Source organism: Gallus gallus, chromosome 2 (assembly GCF_016699485.2).
Source record: "Gallus gallus isolate bGalGal1 chromosome 2, bGalGal1.mat.broiler.GRCg7b, whole genome shotgun sequence".
NCBI classification, from domain to species: Eukaryota; Metazoa; Chordata; class Aves; order Galliformes; family Phasianidae; genus Gallus; species Gallus gallus.
Genome location: NC_052533.1, coordinates 128,592,894 through 128,612,536, shown reverse-complemented (window position 1 = coordinate 128,612,536; position 19,643 = coordinate 128,592,894). Strand labels below are relative to the sequence as shown.

The window sequence follows — 19,643 nt, the reverse complement described above, 5'->3', positions numbered from 1 at the left end:
TCAGGCAGACTGAGTAGTGCAAAAGGCTTTGACAGGCTTTGAGCTATACTGGCTAAATTGTGTTTCCTTCTGGCTTTTTAGAACTGCGCTGTGAACAGTGAAAGCTGCCCTGGATACAAGTGTTTTGCACAAAACCCAATGAGGACTGTTTTCCCACTGTGTGTGGGAGATGTGTGCCCACCCCGTGTGCCTGCAACACTGCATTACTCTGCATTGCACTGGGCTGCAAGGGTTGTTTGAAGGCTGGTCAGCACCAGGGAAAGCAGTGCTACTGGAAGATCTGGGATGAGATGTAGAGCTGGATGAGATGTGGTAGAGCCTGGCAGTTGGTAGGCAAGACAGGGAGGATGGTCAACATCAGCTACTTGGGAAAGGGCAAAGCTGGCCCAAAGGCACCAGCGTATAAGCTACCATAAATAAAGCAGCCTACAGTTTAGGAGGAAGGCAGGAAGTATCAACAAGCCTAAGTTGTTCTAAGATGTAACAGAGGTTTTTGCAAAGATCCCGTAGTGGTCTTGGCTGCAATAGAAGGATATAGACTTGCTGACTTTCTGTCATGCAGCTGGTTTCTAAATTTCAAGTAATACATGCAGCAATGTGCTAATGATGCAAATATATTTGGATATATTGCCGTATGCTATGTGCTTGAATCACTTGCCCTCCTTCTACATATATGTCAATTTGTGCATAGATGTGCATGTGTATGCAGACAGGAGGAAAAAATGAAGGATATCACATCCAGAAGTGTTTATAGCCTATAATTAACATCACAGTTTTAACCCCCATCTGCTTCATTGAGTGTCCTTGTTTTAACAGTAATAAATTCTTGTTTGATGTAACACTCTGCAGCTGAGAACAAGGGAAAGCAACCATATCCTGCATGGCTTCTACTGTGTGCACCGTAAGTGCTGCTGAGTGCAGTGGTTTTCCATCTGCTGGTCTCTGAGAGGTTTAGATGCTGTCATCAGTCATTAGCCCAGCAGGTCACTCTTATTTCCTTGTTCAATCCTTTTAAAATTGATTTATATTTTACTGCACACTTGCTTCTTTTCCCAGGAGTGGGTGTTCTTTCTGCAGTGTGAGAACATCCCATAGGTAGAGTCAAAGATTTTCTGGTGAGGAAAAAGGACTCCTCTGGCTCCAAGTTAAGCTTTTTCTCACAGATGTTTTTTGAACAGTCTTTGTGTTTCTGCAGCAGGTGCTGGGAACTCAAAACTTGGCAGAGAACCCTCTTCTTGTTCATCTCTTCTTTAGCTGACTGGTGAAAAATGCAGTGTGTTGGATATTTGTCATCTGTTATTTAATACGTGGTTTAAGATCATCCTTCTCAGATGAGGTCGGCTGAGAACTGGCTGAGTGGCAGAGCTCAGAGAGTTGTCATCAGTGACATGGAGTCTGGCTGAAGACCTGTAGCTAGCAGTGTTCGGGCCAGTGCTGGGTCCAGTCTTGTTCAACATCTTCATCAATAACCTGGTTGATGGGATAGAGTCCACCCTCAGCAAGTTTGCTCCTGATACAAAGCTGGGAGGAGTGGCTCACATGCCAGAAGGCTGTTCTGCCATTCAATGGGACCTGGACAGACTGGACAGCTGGGCAGAGAGGAGCCCAACAAGGTTCAACAAAATCAAGTGCAGAGTCCTGTACCTGGGAAGAAATAACCACGTGCATCAGTACAGGCTAGGGGCTGACCTGCTGGAGAGGAGCTCTGCAGAGGACATGTGAATCCTGGTGGACAACAGGGTGACCATGAGCCAGCAGTGTGCCTTTGTGGCCAAGAAGGCCAATGGTACCCTGGGGTGCATCAAGAAGAATGTGGCCAGCAGGTCGAGGGAGGTGATCCTCCCCCTCTACTCTGCCCTGGTGAGGTCGCATCTGGAGCACTGTGTCTCATGCTGGCCCCCCAGTTCAAAAAAGACAGGAAACTACTGGAGAGAGTCCAACAGAGGGCCACAAAAATGATGAGGGGCCTGGAGCATCTCCCATATGAGGAAAGGGTATGAGCTGGGACTGTTCAGCCTGCTGAAGAGGAGACTGAGAGGGGATCTGATTAATGTTTATAAATACGAAAGAGCAGGAGGCAACTGGATGAGGCCAGGCTGTTTTCAGTGGTGTGTACTGATAGGACAAGGAGCACTGGCCAAAAACTGGAACACAGGAAGTTCCACACAAATATGTGAAAGAACTTCTTTACTGTGAGGGTCACAGAGCACTGGAGCAGGCTGCACACAGAGGCTGTGGAGTCTCCTTCTCTGGAGATATTCAAGACCCGTCTGGATGCTTTCCTGTGTGATGTGACCTGCTGTAGGGAACTGCTGTAGCAGAGAGGTTGGACTCAATAATCTCTAGAGGTCCCTTCCAACCCTGGCAATTCTGTGACTCTTGAATATGTGCTGAACCTCTCTCTGACTGCTGTTTCACCCTTGAGTCCTTGGCCAGGGCTGTGCTGGTGGAAGACTTGAATGGAATTGTGGCTTCTCCTGTATAGTATATTCACAGCAGAAAGAAAGTGCTGCATCTGCAAAGGTGTCCTTACTTCTGAGTTGTAACCACTGCAGGAGAGCAACTGCATCCTTGGGGATGTTGATGTCTGCTGCTGGGGAAAGCACGGGGCAGGGTGAAGCTCGGTGCTTAGCCCCGTTGGCTGTAGAAATTACTATGAAGTCAGCAAAATATTTAACAATATCTTTCATCTGCGTGGACATGTCTGCTAACTAATGAGCTGTGTGCAGGACACTGCTAAAGGGATTTAAAGATTAAAATCAAAAGCATCGGCCTCTGGGAAAAAATTGGATCCAAGATAAGGTGTTCCTATTTAGAAGCTTGTCTGGAGAGGGAAGAGAGAAGATGGAAGACATAATCTTCCAGTGAGACTTACTTTTCCTAACTGCCATTAATTCAGTTGCTCATTTTTTTATGTGGTGTAAATCTACAGCAGGATATGCTTTGTGCTTATCTGATAAAACTGAGGTAGAATCAAGCTTGTTTCTCTGCAGATAAGAATAGAGGACTTAGAATATTTTTCCAAATAAATGAATAATGATGTTTTCTGAATAGTTATAAGGTTCATTTAATGTTTGGACATCGCTGCGTTTATTACAGTGCTGGTAATGTTTTGTTGTTTTTCTTCTTCCCGTGATGTGTTACTCCTATCCTGCTATTTTTCTACTATTTTGCCAGCTCTCTCCCGGAGCAGGTTTCTCTGGAGAGTGTTTATCTTTCAATTAGCAAACTTTTCTTTGCAGCTCTACTGATTAATTTATTTTGCCGAAGCATAGAACTGTTTGAATGCACAGCACGGCAAATGTAGGAGAGAAGCAGCAGAGACACTTCAGAACAAAGAAAAGCAAGCATTTTTATCCAGGTGCTCTCCTAGAGTCTGAGCCAAAGCCTTTGGCAAGTACTTCCAAGGGCAGGTTGCTAGCTTGGCAAATGTGGTGATCCTGCACCTTGTATCATGTGCTGTGGTGTCACCTCCTGCCCAGGATCTGCGTAGAGCCTCTGAGGGTCCTTTTGCATACATTACTTGCCAATTACACTGACAGGGAAATTAACTGCAGCAAGGCCAATGGCCTGATTTAAAAAGACATTGTAGTGTCTTGCTGTATGCCTATGAATACCTCGGAAAGTTCCTACACATTTCCTGCAGATGGGATGGACGTCCTTGAGAGAGATTCACTGACTGCATACCCAACCTCTGGCCTTATTCTCAACCATCCAATGCTGTGTGCTCACCAAGGCTTTGGTAGGAATGGTGTGCTGGACAGAGGTGCTTCCCTGGTTCTTAGGACCCTTGGGAGCTTCCCCCAGGCCTTCTGCTCCACCACCAATGCTAGGTCCAATCTCTTCTGGTCACCATTCTTCCCAGCACCATGATTTTTCTTAGGCTACTCCTACAGACACCCCTTTACAGCACTGTGCTTGTGCTGCAGACTTCAGCAGTGTGGCCACTCATTACTTTCATTTACCACCAGTATTTCTTTCCCCAGGACATGAAATGTGTCTCCCAGCAAGCCAGGCCCTGCTGGCTGAGATGGAGGCTGCAGGCTGTGCTGGCAAAGTGGGCACCTTCTGGCCTCAAGCTACTCATTTCAGGGACATCACAGCCACAACTACCCTACCTGTCCACAGGTTCTGGAGTGGTCACCAGCATTTATCATCCTCTTCATTTCCCCCCGAGGTATTATAAATAGTGGCACTCCTTTTCTAGAGCAGTTTGCAACACTCCTCATCTCTGCTTTAAAGTTACTTTGAGTAAACAACCTTATTTTAACAAAGCAGATGGAAAACTTTTTATAGCTGTTGAGGCATTGGCAACGTGTGCACACCTCTGTTCCACAGTACTGTTCTCTGCTGCACTAAGGAAATGTCCAAAGCTACTAAGTGTTGGATTTAACCCCATCCCATCTCAGGAACAGCAAAGCACCATGACGGTAATATTCATAGAATCATAGAATCATAGAATGGCCTGGGTTGAAACAGACCATAATGATCACCTAGTTTCAACCCCTGCTATGTGCAGGGTCACCAATCACCAGGCCAGGCTGCCCAGAGCCACATCCAGCCTGGAATATTGCTGAATTAGTTTTAGAACTGCTCCAGAAGTACCATCGAGTGTCTTGTATTGGCTTCTCTTGCTGCTCCTTAAGAGCTGTTATCTGAAAACTAAAAGTACAGCAAAGCCATGGGTCTTCCTTGGGAGCAACACTGGAAAACATTGGTGTTCAGGAATGTGGTATGTACCCACCTTCTGTCTTGGCCTGACTGTTGCCACCTCCCAGCCATGAGATGATGCTGACCTTGCACTGGAGCCTCAGCAACGGCACTTGGACAATTGCTGCTTTTGAAGAAGTGCCCTCCTGTAGTGTAGGACACTTGGTGCTGGTGGCACTGTAGGGGACGGTGTCCCTTTTTCACAGAGGGCAGTTGCAGGTTTCTTTTTCTTCTCTGTTCCTGTAGAACTATATTCTGAGTAAAGGAGGCTGGTGCTGAGTGAATGTGCTATATATGAATGCCTGGTGGGTTATTTTAGTTTACCTCAATACACAGGTTATTCTTAATTAGCTAACACTGTTTCTATCACAGAAACCCCCCAAAATAAAACTCTAATACCTTGACATCAAAAATCTGTTTGTGCAGCCAGATGTGCTGACGACAGTCTGGCTTCAGAGCTGTGATGAGTCTTTTTGCAGGGACACTCAGCCTCAGCTTTTTCTGGGTAAGTGGTGTCCTGGGTGACTGCAGGTCCATCAAGAGGACCTTCAGCTTCATGAAGTGCCTGTGTAGATTTTGGGATACCTCTCATGGGCTGAAGCTTCTGCCACGAACACTCTTCCTGTCATTGATCTGGACCATTTCAGCTAGAGGATGGTTCTGAGGTGACACAACCCTCTTGTCCAGGCTGAAGTCCCTTTGATGCCTCCATGAGATAGCATTTTGAGCCATGAGAAAGGTGTGTACAACACCATTACATGCCAGAACAAAATCCTCACGTCCTCCCATCCTTGCTGCTCTACCATGAGTGACTGGGGACTATCAGCACACTATGGATGTGATCAATATTGTTGAAACTCAAGGCTCTATCTGCTCACCTTCAGAGGATTTGGAAGCCACTGAGTGACTGTTAGGAGAGGCACAGAAGTGTGAGGTGCAGAGGCAGCTTTGCTGAGCTATGCTGGGGTGGAGGGCTGGGTGTTGTGCTCTTGAAAGAAATAGGGCAATGAGGCAGCGAGGAGACAGCAAAGCACCAGGCTCAGGCACACAGGCAGGGTGGCCCTGAGCAAGAGCCAGAGAGCACCCTGAAGGGCTTCTGCCAGGAAGGGGTGCAGAATGGGTGGAACTGGAGCATCTGAGGACAACACAGACGCCAGCAAATGCAGCGCTGAGTGCACTGTGCCACACGTCCTCTTCAGGGCTGCTTTTCTGAGGGGTTCAGGCAAAGCTCTTGAAGGATCGCAGGTCCTGGTAAGTAACCTGCTTAGTGTCTGCTCCGAGAGCTGATTTGTGGAATCAGTGTGAGTCTTCATCATGCTCCTGGGGGTGGTGTGGGGACAGCTCAGCTGGGCACCATTTGCGTGGTGTGGGTCTGGAGGTGCTTAAGTGGGTGAAGCATCATTAGGTAGTGTCCAACCAAACCCATCTCTCATAGAACTACATCCATAGGAGATACAGCTGACATTTGGGTCCATTACAATGATTTCAGCTTCAAACCCTGAGGGGGAACATCTCTGAGGATTCTGAGCTCTGCTGGAGACACAGAGAAGAGCCTGTTCCTTCTAGGTTGGGTTTCTGGAGTGAGTTAATCACCTGGGCAGATCGTGTTTGAAGGGAAAAACAAAGGGGAGGATGAATAAAACATTGTTATTTTCTCATGCGGAGTAGCTTGAGGTAGTTTTCATGTTTGGTTTCTTGCCCATCACAGAAACATTCATGAATTTCCAGCTTTGTCAGGAAAGTATTACTTTTTTTTCACTGCTGATTACCCCCTCCTGGTGTGAACCGCATAATTTCTTACTCAGAAGAAGATTATTGTAGCCATTTATTTTCTGGTTAAAATGGTGTAAATAAAACAATTACACCAAACTGATTGAATTTTCTCTTTAATGCATGAAGCACAGATGCTGAATACAGAGTTCATAAAAAAAAAAATGTTCCAAATCTCCAATGAAATTTATTCTAGAATATGATCAATAAAAAATATATATTTCTTTCTATTTGTCTGGGGAGAAAAATGCAGCAAGGCTATATGCTGTATGTTAGTCCACATCATATTAGGAATTCACGCAAGATAATGAGTTTCTATTCTGTGCTAAGCGACGCAGGATTGTCCCTTCATTTCCAACAATGGCCTTTTAGTGCTCAAACTAATTATTCCCACTGATAAGGAGCCACGGGGATGATGAGTGGCAAATGATGGTGCTGATGCTGTAAGGGTAGCGTTGCTTCTTTACGTTTGAAAATAAGGAAGCAAAGAGGAGGCTGAATAGGAAATCTCTGGTGTTGGTTGCTTCTGGGTTGGGGACAAGAGCAGAGAGCACCGATCCAGCCACTGCAGGGTTGTGTGAGTGAGCAGAAATCTAACTTGTTTTGAGCACACGATTACACGTCTGCTTTGCTTCTCTGATGAAGGCTTATATGGCTCAGCTCTGCTTCTTTTGATGTTAATTTAATTCTCATCGGCCTTTTGTTGTAGCTCAGGGCAACAGGCAGCAGTTTCTTGCAGGATAATAAATAGCATGCAGCCACTCTGCTGCTGCACAAAACCCACGTTGAGTGGCTTTTTTACAACTGTGGTGAGGCTGAAAATGCCACCCTCTGCTTTCCTACAGGCAGAAGCGTGGAATCCCTTCACTCGCGTTGGAACTCCCTTTAGTAAGTCAGGACGTGAAAGTCACTCTCTGTGATAGGTTTCTGGGGACATTTCAGGCACATTTCCTCTGCCTGTTAATGATGTGAGAAGCCTTCCTAACATAAATTTTGCCCAAGTGTTTAATGGACTCAGGAAGCGGCAGCTTGTGGTGAGCCTTCTGGTGAGCAGCTCTGGTGCTGCCTGGTGTTGCTGGGCTATATAGAGTAATTCACACCTAAAACATCTTTGCTTTGGGTCACTCAGGGCTGATTAGTGTGAAATAATTCAAGTGGTAAAGTAGACACATCACATCTTGCCTTTCCCTGGGCAGCCGGGCCTGATGGGTGGCAACCCTGCCCATGGCAGGGGGTTGGAGCTCAATGACCTTTAAGGCCCCTTCCAACCTGAACCACTCTGTGATTCTACGATTTCCACTCCTGATGGGTGTATTTTTTGGATGTTCTTTTGGTTTTCTTCCTGCTCAGCAAATGACATACACATACATCGCTATGCACATTCTCTCTGCTCTCTACCAGCAGTGTCATTTCATTTTTTGCTTTTTTTTGAGAACTAGAAAGTCCACTTCCATCCAAAGGGACAATGTTCAAACATGTTTTTGCCATTAATAAGGGCATCATTACTGTGCATTTTTCCAGTAGCTGCAATCAGCTCTCACACTGCTTAAAAAGCCTTACACAAAATATGTGAGATAATTAACATTTTACCCACAGTGAGGTTGGAGAAATTGAAGTTTTCCTGGGCCACCTCAGTGGTAAAGGACACAGCTCAGCACTGCCTTGTGCCAGGGCATCCTGACCTGCCTGGAGCCTGACAGGATTAAACTAAGAAGCTTTCCATTTCCAGTCTTTTGCTCATCTAATGGCCTGGACTCTTACAGGAAGCTGTTTCACCACTTTCAGACGCCTTACTTAATGGAATGATTTCCATCAAATCGCTTTATTGCTCTTACAAGTCAGTGTGCAAAATGTACAGAAGAGGCTGATGACCTCCATGGGACATGCAGCAGCCTGAGGGGCACAGGGTCTGCAAGAAAAGTCCTCTGGGCAGTGGCAGAGCTGTGGGGTCCATACTGCTCTTCCCAAAGAGATCATTCATGTTTATAAATGTTCAACTCTGGGGTTAATTACAAGCATTTTGCTTAAGTTATAGAAGCAGCAAAAGCCTTACCCTGCATTGCCCAAAGGGGTGCAGATGCATTAAGGATGAGAAGAGCTTATTGTTCGCCCTGGCCAGTGAAGTTTGCAGTCATTTGGGCTCTTCTGTCAGGCAATTAAAATGATGGATTTGGGTGTTTGATGAAAACTTTGTTACATACAAAGAGTACATACATGGGCTGTTTTTTCCCCAGAGGGAACAGGAATGAAGCAGAGGCTACAGGTCCGCCTTTGGCTGCTGGCAGCTCTTCAGCAGGAGAGCTTACTTGCTTTGCCTTGCTTTCTCTCTAAGGTATATTCCCAGGTCTTCCCTTTCTTCTCTTTGACTCCCTGATACCCCATAAGGTCTCCTATACTTCTGGCATTTCTCATCCACCTGTGTGTGATCTGGGTTTTCTGTGGGCCCTTGTTTCTCTTACAGGACCCCACAAGTTCTGACTGCATTGATGCTCAGTGAGGATGAAGGCTCACACTCACACAGGTCTCAGCCACAACAGACCTGCAAGTACAGCTCCTGTTTGGAGCTGGATTTACCCAGAAGCAGCAGGGATTGCTCATTTCCATGGGAGCTGAATCTGAGCTCCCCACATGCCTACACTGGCAAAAGCATCATTTTTCAGGCATGTTGTCCTCTTGCATTAGTCCCACACGTGCTTACACTTACTGACACTCAGCCCGTCCATCCTTTCTCCGAAGACCCATCCCCATGAGCAGCCAACCCTCTCCTTCCTCTCCCTAAGACCACATGCCTTCCTCTTGCTCATGCACTCAAGCCATCACCCACTGCCACCTACCCAATCCCTCACCCCTTCCCCTGCACTCCATCTCAGCCAGTTGCTTCAGTAGCTCAGGAATTACTCATTTCTCACTCTGTAAACAGTCTTTCCTCTGGTGGGGTGCTGGGGCTGAGTGTTGCAGGCTGAATACATTCTCACCTCCCATGGAACCAAACCAGCAGCTCCATCCCTTGCTTCTCCTGTCAGTCACCAACCACAAGTCCCAGCTGCACAGGCTCTGCTAACGCACCAGCAGCCCTTCTCCTCCTCCTCCCCCAGGGAGGCAGGCTGCCCAAACCTGCAGTCATTGTGCACATAAAGTAGGTCATCTGTTGTATGAGGAGGCAGCTTGGGAAGTTTGCTTTGCTGTCTGCCTGCCAGGCGTGGTAGCAAGGGCTGCACTGGTCCTCATCTGAGGACACGTAATTACACTGCATTCTAACATTTTTCAGCATTGTCTTTTTTTTTTTTTTTTTTTAAACATGACCTCTTTCTTTAATTCATCACTAAAAATATCTTTTTATTCTCTGCTCTTTGTCTCTTAATTTTGTTGGGAAGCATTCTATAGTATAACTCATTTTAAATGTGTCCCAAAGCCACTGAATGTGCAGAAAAAAGGAAAGATAAGGGATTATATCACATGCACAACTCAAAGTCTTTCTATCCCAGCACCATCTCTCCTGGGCTGATGCGTCTCTGGGAAATGGAGAACCATGAAATAGTCAGAAATGGAATAATCTATGCATTAAGAATGAGAGTTTCAAGCTGCTGTTTCACGATGGTTGACATGTCCTAAAGCTTGCGGCTTTATTGAGGTGTGTGTGCAAAGAGTGGGAGAAAACCATGCTGCCTATGCTAGGGCTTCAGTTCTGCAGTCAGATGGTGAGCACCACATCACCATGTCTGGCCAAGGAGCCCCAGCAGCACTGATTACTGAATCAGTAGGCACTGCTCTGCTGGGAGCCTGCTGTGGAACTGCTGAAAAGCATTTAACAAACTTGGAAGATGGATTTCCATTGCCCTGTTATTCACATCTCTTTCTAAGCGTTTGCTCTCTGCCTGCTCTGCCTTTCTCCACATGGGCAACCTCATCTCCCCACAGACAACCTTTGAGCCTCACTGCCTCTCTGCAAGCCCTCTTCTTTACAGTGCCCCCTTGTTTTTCATTCTACATCAAACTCATCTTCTTTTGTAAATCATGGCTTCTCCCTGTCATTGAACATCTGATCTGGAAGTTCAGCTTTGTAACAGCTGAGGAGATGTGAATAGTAGATGTGCTCAAAGATGAAAGGGGGAGAGAAGCAGTTGGCCGTACTTCTGTGCTACCATCAAGAATGTACATAGCATCTTTGACTCAGTTTTCCGCAGTGCTGTGTAGAGAAATGTCGATGGTATGAATTGAATTATAATGCTTTTGTGAAAAGAGAAAAATGAATGCTTACCACATCAAACATTTGGCTGGAAGGTCGGTTATACACAATTCTTACTTTTTTTTTAATCCTAAGGAAATATCATTACAAGGCATGCTCAAAGTAGAAATCGTCGTAACACAAGAATAATGCAATTCCCGATGTCTTCAGAGATGGTCAATATGCTGCTCATTGCAGGTTGCCATAGAGATGCAATATTATTTTCTTAGCTCAGTGATGTGCACTGAATTCTAATACATTTATAGGAATGGTGCAAGTTAGTGTAAGTCTTTGCAGATCCAAAAAAGCTTTTCTTGCTCATCCTTCAAATAGCATTTGAAATAAAGGGTTTGTCTGATGCACAGGTTCTTCCAGTTTGAGTAAATGTGGATACAGAATGACATTATGAAACCTATGCAACTGTTTTTAAATAGTCTGACAGGTTTTTGAAATTTGCTTTTGGAGGACTGTGTTGCACACTGTTGCACGGGCTTTGCTAAAATGGGATGTAAGAGGAAAGGGTGAAAGAGGGTGGTGCAGAAAGCAAAACTGTAGCATCCCAGCCCACAAATGTTTGCAGTTCCTTTCACATGGCCTGGGACTATGTATGGCCAACTGGTCTCAAGGAGCTCGTGAGCAATATTCAGCTATCAATATGAGGTGAGCCCCAGGCTTGCTGGATAATACCCATATCCAGTATGTGGCTTTCCGATCTCATTCAGCTGGGGAGATCCAGGAGGAGTGATATGTCCAGTGTGGTGGACGGTGGGGAAAAGGCAGAGGATGCAGAGATGCAGCATGGCTGCAGGTACCAAGCGCCTTCACCAGGGGAAATGAGGGAGAAAGGAAACGTCTGTGTTTTGTCAGAGCTGGCAGTTTGGTTTGGGCATATTTCTGTGAGCAAGTCTTAGAGGAGAACAAGAAGAAAGCTTGAACGGCTGAAGGAGCATCACTGTGGTCTGGTTTGTTTGTTTGGTGGGGAAGGTATGTTTTGTTTACTGAAATAATGCATGCATGCCTGGCAAGTGTGAAGAGGCTGCAGACGTCTGTTGCTGAAATGCTGACTACCCGTCTGCTTCGCCCTCCTGGAAGCGCTGCTCACTGAAGTACTCCGGATCATTTTGCACTGTAGTGGTTACCAACCTACAGACCTTGAACGGAGCAGCCATAATAACAGTATTTAACTTGTCAAGAGTGATTACCAGAGGTGGAAAACAAAATTGGGTATAACATTAAAGTCGCTGCCAGAGACTGAAATGCTGAGGCCGCCTGCTCCTGTCCCTTTCCTAGGAACAGCCTGGATATCACCTCCAGACAAAGCTGAGCCCCTTTGACCGTGCTGGGGACACTCCTTCTTGAGGAAGGCCTGTGTACTCCCAGCCAGCTTGAAGGATGTGGCATCTCCTCTGGGACCAGCACAGGCTGCCCTGAGGTTCCCTGCAGATCCTGGGTGCACTCCTGACCACTTTCGGAGCAAGCAGAGGTGGGAAGTTACTGAACATAATTTCAGCAGACTTGGACTGGGCAAATATACGGAAAATATAAAAACATACCAACAGGCCTCCTTCTCTCCAGATTTGACCAACACTCCTCTCATCACCCTGCCCAGCAGGGAGGTGGCTGCCCACCATTCTGCTCCCATAAGGCGGATGCTGACCCCATTCAGCAAAGTCCTCTGCAGAGCTGCCCTGCCATGGACTAAAGCTTGCATTTCACTAAGCCATTTTTCATCTAGGTCGTTGTGCTGTTTTACGTCCGTGTACTCCCTTCTCAGTGCATGCAGTGACAAATAGCAGGTGACAGAGCCTTGGCACAGTCCTGGCCACAGGGCTGAGGAAGGTGCTTCTCTTTTTGTAGAGGAAGAGCTTAATGCTTGATGAAGGCTTTTCTCCAGTGGTTTTTTAGTGTGAGTAGTTGTTCAGGGCCAGGGATGCTTGCTCAGGGATGGCAAGTCCCACTGGGGCTGCACAGCATCCCTGTCAGGGAGAGTTCAGCACAGTCACCTCTTGAGAGCCAATGGCAGGGGACGAAGTCAAGTCTCCCTGCTGGCATGGATCACAGAAGCACAATACTCACTTCCTGTGCAAGGAGGTGCACACAGCCTGTATCCATGCTTTGCTTTTGTGCAAGGCTCAGGGCAAGACACTCCTGTGGGCCACAGTGCCCCAGGCCCCAGGAAGCGTGTGAGTGTGTAACAAGAGGTCAGTGGAGCTGCCTCTGTCTGTGCTGTGCAAGGCAGGTGTTATTGTGTCTCCTTCTGCCAGGATGCAGTGGTTCAGGGTGCTGAGCACTCTCACTTCCTGTCAATCTGAACTCAAGGTGCTCAGAGTATTGCAGGGTAGAGTTTTGATCTGATTAATTGATACAATTCTTATTTGGTAACTATTTTCCTAAATAGCAAGCGATGGTCACGCAGCTCTGAACCACACTGGCTGCTGTACCGTGCCTGCAGCTGTTCCCTGCAGGCTGAAAGCAGCCTGGCTGGAGAGATGAGGAAATAAGTGCATTTTATTCCAGATCACACAAACGTTTTGGGAGTGATGTTTCTCTCCCTCATGTCCAGCCTCGTGCCCCCTCTTCTCCGAGCCAAACTTTCTTCCTAATTGGCTGGCAGACATGGTTCATGCTCTCTGAAATTTGTATATGACGTACAAAAAATCTCAGGTCTGGCCCTCAGTGAGACAGTGGAGAAGCTGTGTTTGGTTTTGATATCTGGAAGCTCTTGGTCATTAGACCATTGTTTCGCTATCTTAGAATTGCTGTCCTTTGTCTAATTATTTATACAGCAACTTATAATTCTCTCATCATTTACTGCCAGGATAGTAAATGGTTAAAAGGTTGGGCTCAATCTGGGCTGTAAGTGTAGACATGATGCCAAACTTCCTGTTTCTTTAAAAAGCTTTAATTTGTATCAGCTCATTTGACTTCCTTTGCAGATAATATCAGCCCACTACATTTTATATAGGGAGGGAAGCACTGGCAGTGCCTGGACCCTAGCATTGCTTCATATCGGATTGCAGAGTTTGTTTACATTTTCTCTCATGAAGCCATCTGCTAAGAGGATTCTTGACTTTTTGGTGGGCTTTTTTAGTAGCAATCTGATTCCAAAGGATGAGGCTTAAAACATTTGAAACCCCAAGGTGAGAGTTGGCACGTCTTTGCTGCAGGGAGTTAAATTCAGTTGTACTCCAAAGGGTTATTAACACTGAAAATATTTCAGGAATGCAGAGTCGGGTTTGCAAGACCCACATGACCGAACAACATATTTTTCTTCCTCATAACGCTTGTTTGAAGAAGAGCTGTGCTTTCCTACTCTGGAGCCTGCGAAGCACCCAGCAGCTCACGGGCTTTGGAGGAGCTCCACAGCAGTGTGGTGCCTGGGGAAGGGTGGGGGACTGTGGGGCTGCGTGTCTGCTGCGGGGCTGAGAGCCCTGAGCACACTCTGTGGCTGTGCTCCGCCAAGGTGGGTGCTTGGCTGGGGTTCCCTCCTGCCTTGGTGCAGTGGTGCTGCAGGGAGGAATGGCAGAAGGCTGGTGTTTAATCTGACTTAGCAGCATTTGCTCCAGCCTCCGGTGAGTGTCAATAGAATCAGTCAAGCTTTGTATCTGACCTAAAACTGTGTGTGCTGCAGAGCTGGTGCCCTCCTGGATCAAACAAGGATTTGTGCTGCTGTGCCCACCAGGGAAGGCCCCAGAGCAGCCTGGAAGCTCGAGCACTTAGTGTGTTGAGTGCTCATGGCAGGACCCAGACTGCCCAAATCCTAGCATGACTCAGGCTTAGCACTTGGCTGTGGAGTGTGTTCCAAGCTTCTGCTCTGTGAGTCGGCATCTCTCTGCAGTCCCCTCCCTGTGCTGGCCCCGGAGAGCCACATGGGGTTTTGTCGCTCCTCTTTGGGTTGTTAAATGCTGAACCTCCTGGGGAAAAAGAGATGAAGTTAAATGCATCTGTCCATGTGTTCAATGGATAGAGCAGTGAGCCAGGGAACCAAAACCTGGGGTTTATGTTCTGAAACATTAACAAGGCTGTATGGGAACAGTTGAATCATGGCCTGAACCTCTGATTGACCACCTGAGGCGAGCACTGAGTCAGCGGCAGGGGCACAGGTGAACGCAATTTCACCTGAGTGACTGGAAGGCTCTCAAGCAAGCAAGGCTCCACCCCTCCTAGACCCCATTTAAGGGGTGACTCCCAAGGAGGAAGGATCTTTATCTGGAGATCCTTTCTCTTGGAGCTCTTCTGTGAGCCCAGGACATGGATAAGATCTTCATTTCTCCTTTGTAACACGATGATCTCTCTGATCTGATACCTGTATACCTGTTTGCCATACACAAGGCAAAAAGCCTTACCAAAAAGTAAGCACGATAATGTCTTCTGATTGCATTCCCACTTGTAGATCCATCTTCATTTACACTGCAAAACAAGAGTAACCTACCCCAGTCCTAAGGCAAAATCAACAGTGTTACACCAGGAATATCTGTGGCTAGGAAACACACCTAAATGCTTCCTTGACCTGTGTGCTTACATCCTAAACCCGAGAATGGCATTTCTGGCTCTGCTGTGGTATTGAAGCCACCAAACCCTTCCCATTACAGCAACTCAGCTTCTGTTTCATTTGACTTTGCCAGTTCTTAAGTACTTGGCCAAAATTTGGCAGACCAGGTGTCTGCTTGAGGCTGTGAAGGTCTGGAAAATTTCAGCAGAAGGAGTTGTTCATTCACTTACAGAATGTAGCAGGGGTGTTCAGGTGGGCTGCCCATCTGAGCAGCCCTGAGAGGGTTTTCTCTGAGCAGCTCCTGTGTCCCAGATCCAAGAGGTGGCAGCTCTCCATCAGTGCCTTCCTGCTATGTGCCAGTGAGCAACATTCATGTGTGGTGCTGTTTGAAAGAGAAAACAAAAGGTCAGATGCTGATCTGAGTCACTGCTCCTTGGAAAACTTGGATTTTGGAAGTCATCCTCTTTCACCAAGGTGTGAACCCACCTGCTCACCAGTAGAGAATGGCGATGACACAGTGGTGTCAGAGGATACCATGGAGATGAAGCACTGAAGGCTATATTTAGGGGGAAAGAGGATTAGGTTATATTAATTCAAAACTATTAATATTTTGATTGAGTTGCTTATGCTTCTCTAACTGGTTCTTGCTTCCATAGAGTAACTTGCTAGCATGGATAAATTTTTGGATCAATTCATTCTTTTCAGAGACATCCTGGGGATTTCCCAGTATGGCCCTTCCCTTTTTACTGGTGCTGACCTGGCCCTTGGAGCTGAGCACCAGCATAACACGCACCTCCCAGTGCTCCCTCTTGCCTGCTCTTCACATCACCAGGATCCTGTGCTTCATGTCCAAAAGCTATTAGCAAATAAGAAAAAGTAGTTTAAAAACTGTTTAAAAAGGAGCTCTTAAATTCCTTGACCACAATTCAATAGCAGAGCTTATCACCAGAACTGAAAGCACTTTCAAATGCAATTTAGCTTTTGTGTACTGGCCACACCATTCCTGGACTGACAGAATGTCATGCAGCTCTGACGCTGGAATTGAAGCAATCATAGCAACCTTCTCTTTTAATCATTTTCTAGATTGTTTCATTTTGGGTCTCAGGACACCATTCTCAGCTCAGCAGTGCTATTAGGGTTCCCTGCCCAGGGCTTGGAAAGGTTTCAATCTCCAACGCGTTCACAGAATGATGAAAAAGACTCAGGCAGTGTAAAGCAGAGCTTAGAAATGAGCCCAGGGCAGCGCCCTCCCCTCCCCCCCCCTCCACCCCCCCACTCCTCTGCACCACCAGCACCAGCAGGGCACCAGCAGGCACAGCCTTGACTGCCTCTATCCGAGCCCTGGGGGTACAAACCCAATTACCAACCCAGTTATTTCCCCCCCAGATTTTTGCATCTCAGCAAAGGGAACACCCTGGGCTCACCAAGGGTCAAAGTAAGGAATGGGAACATTTGCTTATTTGCAGCATAAAAAGTGTACAACCTGCAGCGTGATGCTAAGAGCAGGCAAAGGGGCAGGTTACCTTTGGTTTGTGTCGTCCTTTCAGCTGCTCGCAGTGAGCGCTTTCCACTTTCATCTTACAGACTGATCCTCCTCTATGAAGAGAAATCAAAAGCATATAATTGGAGAACTGGTTGCTAGCTAGGTGAAGGCATGATACCTGTCATATCGAACAAAATATGTAGCATACAGTGCTAAACAAAACATGCCTGGGGACAGATGCTGCTCTCCAAAAATACATGTATGCCTGAGAAGCATTTTTTTTAATAAAATGCAGTTGACAATGATTGTGAGCAGGATTTTGGTGCTTGTCTGACTGGGACACCCAATTTGTGGGTGACAGTGACAATTTGCAGCTGGAAGAATTAAATCTCACAGACCAAAAATGACGCTTACAAAAAACCTACTCTGGTGTACATAAGGAGGGCAGGCAAAGCTGGGATGAAAATCAGATTTCATGTCAGATGATATCTTTAGGCTTCTGTCTTTTTAAGAAGCGTGGAGACATTAATGAGTGCAATAACAACTGGTGGCTAGCTCCTGGCCATTTAAAGTATCAAACAGCCCTGAAGCACTTAAATGAGATTTATTACATCTGCCAGAGTCATGTCAAATAGATATTCTGCGGAGGCTTTATGTGTCTGTGGCCCTCATTAGAATATTTCTTTAGTTACACAGCCATCAAATTGTTATTAAAGATAAATGCTACCAAGTCAGAAGCAAACACTTTAAATTGGTTTTGCTGTTGTTGAGAGATTTATTTGGAAACATCCACTTAGCAGTCAGGCACTGTTTTGTTTGGGGCAATTTAGCCTTCATGGCAACAGGAAGATCCGTATCAGAACTTGGTTTTGGAAGAGATGAAGCTCTAAGGATAGAAATGAGATGAGGTAGTACTCTTCATATTTAAGAGAAAATGCAACCAGAGTAGAGGACTATTGCGATCAAATAACAAATGCTGCATTAAAAAAAAGAAATTTGGGTAAAAGATGTGCCTCATCAGACTTTTGGGATACATTAAGAGCATGGTTATGGGATGAGCAGAAAAGGAAAAGACGCATCCGCCATAATGCTGACAGAAGAGGAACGAGGGAAAGATTGGCAGGGCATTCCTGAAGCAAGAAGGCGAGAACGCCAAACCCAACTTCTACGTAACACACAAGTGAAAAATCTTCAGCTTGCTGGTGAAGAAACAGAGGACATACAGAAACACCGAGAGTTGTTTTTAATACGTAAATTAGAGTTGTTTTAATGAGAGGAAAAGAAGGGCCGGTGCATTCACGTCAAACGTAGAGCAGAAAAGGTGGGCGGGAATGAAGGGGAAGGCACAAAGGGCAAAGTAGGAAAAGGAAAAGAAGGTAACGTGAAACACGGGTGGGGGCTGTGGGGGCGGACAGCCCATGGTGACGTCCCTGAGCAACGGGCTGTGACATCACCGCATGACGGATTGTGACTGCTCCGCCCTCGCTGCTCATAGTGGGGTGCTGGCGGAGCCTGGCTCAGTCTGGCTCGTTCCTGGACCCTGCTGAGCAGCTCTGCGAGGCTTGTTGGTCGAGCGAGGATTTGGTTTGTGCTGTGCTGTGCTGGGTCGTGCCTGGGGCTGCTTGCAGCATCTCAGTGCCTGACCCCACAGTATCGCTTCAGTTTCCCTGGCCCTGCCAAGAGCAGGCAGCCGGGGCCCTACGGAGCGCACCCGCAGCAGCGGAGGTGAGTGGTGCAGGGACACGTGGGTCCCCCAGGGCAGCCGTGGGGAGCCTGGCCCCGTGCCAGCGGGGAGCACGAGGCGGCCCAGGCACGGTCCTGCTGAGGGGCCGCCGAGGGCTTTCACACCCTGGGACAGCGAGTGACTGTGACTCCTCTTCCTCTTGCAGAGCGCAACACCACCGCTGCAGCTCCGGTGAAGGAGAGCAACTTGTCATCCTCGGTTCTCCCAGCCCGCTGCAGTGAGAAGACCATGGCCGCAGAAGAGGCGTGGATATGCTCCATCTGCCGCGAGGCGCGAGGGGACATCGCGTACGCGATTCCTTGCAAGCACGTGTTCTGCCTCGGCTGCATCCAGCGCTGGGCAAGGCTGAGAGACAGCTGCCCGCTATGCAGAACGGCCATGGAGACCATCCGGGTCTCTGTGCGGGGAGACAACGAGTACGTGGAGTGCATCGTCTCCCCGCCCGCGGTGCCCGTGCCCGTCGGCTTCGGCCCCACCACCGGCCCCAGCGGCACTGCGGCATCTGCTCCACCCTCTGCGCCGCCGTCCCCTGAGCCGATGGCCGCAGAGCAGGAGAGAGTGGGCGGCCTCCTGCCAGAGGTCTGGGCAGCGCTTTTCCGGGAGAGGCGTGACATCCTTGACCCGGTGCTGCCCTGGCTGGAGCAGGAGCTACGCCGCAACGGGGAGCTACGCTGGTGGAAAATCAGCTGGCTGAAGAGCATGGTCCTGGCGTTCCTGTGCCAGGTGGGGCCGGACAGGGCCGTCCTAGCGCAGTGCGCAGAGCACGCCCTGGGGCCCATCACCGTGCCGATCATCGACGCTCTCGTTGCCACCATCGAGAGCCGGTGCAGCCAGGAGGCCCGGAGGCTGCTGGGCCTCGAAGACGCCAGCGGCTCCCAGGAGCAGGAGGGCGGCCCCGCGGCCCCGTCCGGTCCCGCCGCCTCCCCGCAGGGGACCGTCGCCCCCAGCGCCACACCATCCGGCAGCTCCGCGGGTCCCGACGTGGAGGAGCTCCCCGGCACGTCCAGCGGGGCCCTCGGAGGGGGTCCTGGAGAGCCGGGTCCCGACGCAGTCGGTCCCGCTGACCAGCGTCGCAGCCGCGGCTCCTCCGCTCGCAGCCGGGGAAGGAAGCGCTCGGCTGCGGGGCCCCCCCGCCCCACCAAGAGGAGGGCCGGCAGTGCCCAGCGCACTCCCCCGCCCTGCAAGAGGCGGCCACCCCGGCGCCTCTAGCGGGGCTTCC

The 19,643-nt window shown here is 48.2% G+C and overlaps 1 protein-coding gene across 1 annotated transcript; it reads left to right on the top strand.

The window, feature by feature from the left end:
• Positions 1-11,177: 11,177 nt before the first annotated feature.
• LOC124418325 lies at positions 11,178-19,643 on the top strand. Its single transcript, XM_046937967.1, has 2 exons — positions 11,178-11,365; positions 18,570-19,643. The coding sequence occupies exon 2, from the start codon at positions 18,653-18,655 to the stop codon at positions 19,631-19,633; it is 981 nt and encodes a 326-aa protein (XP_046793923.1). The 5' UTR covers positions 11,178-11,365; positions 18,570-18,652; the 3' UTR covers positions 19,634-19,643.

Excerpts from the sequence above, each read along its gene's own strand:
- LOC124418325 (XM_046937967.1), top strand. The coding sequence starts at position 18,653 with ATGGCCGCAGAAGAGGCGTGGATATGCTCCATCTGCCGCGAGGCGCGA.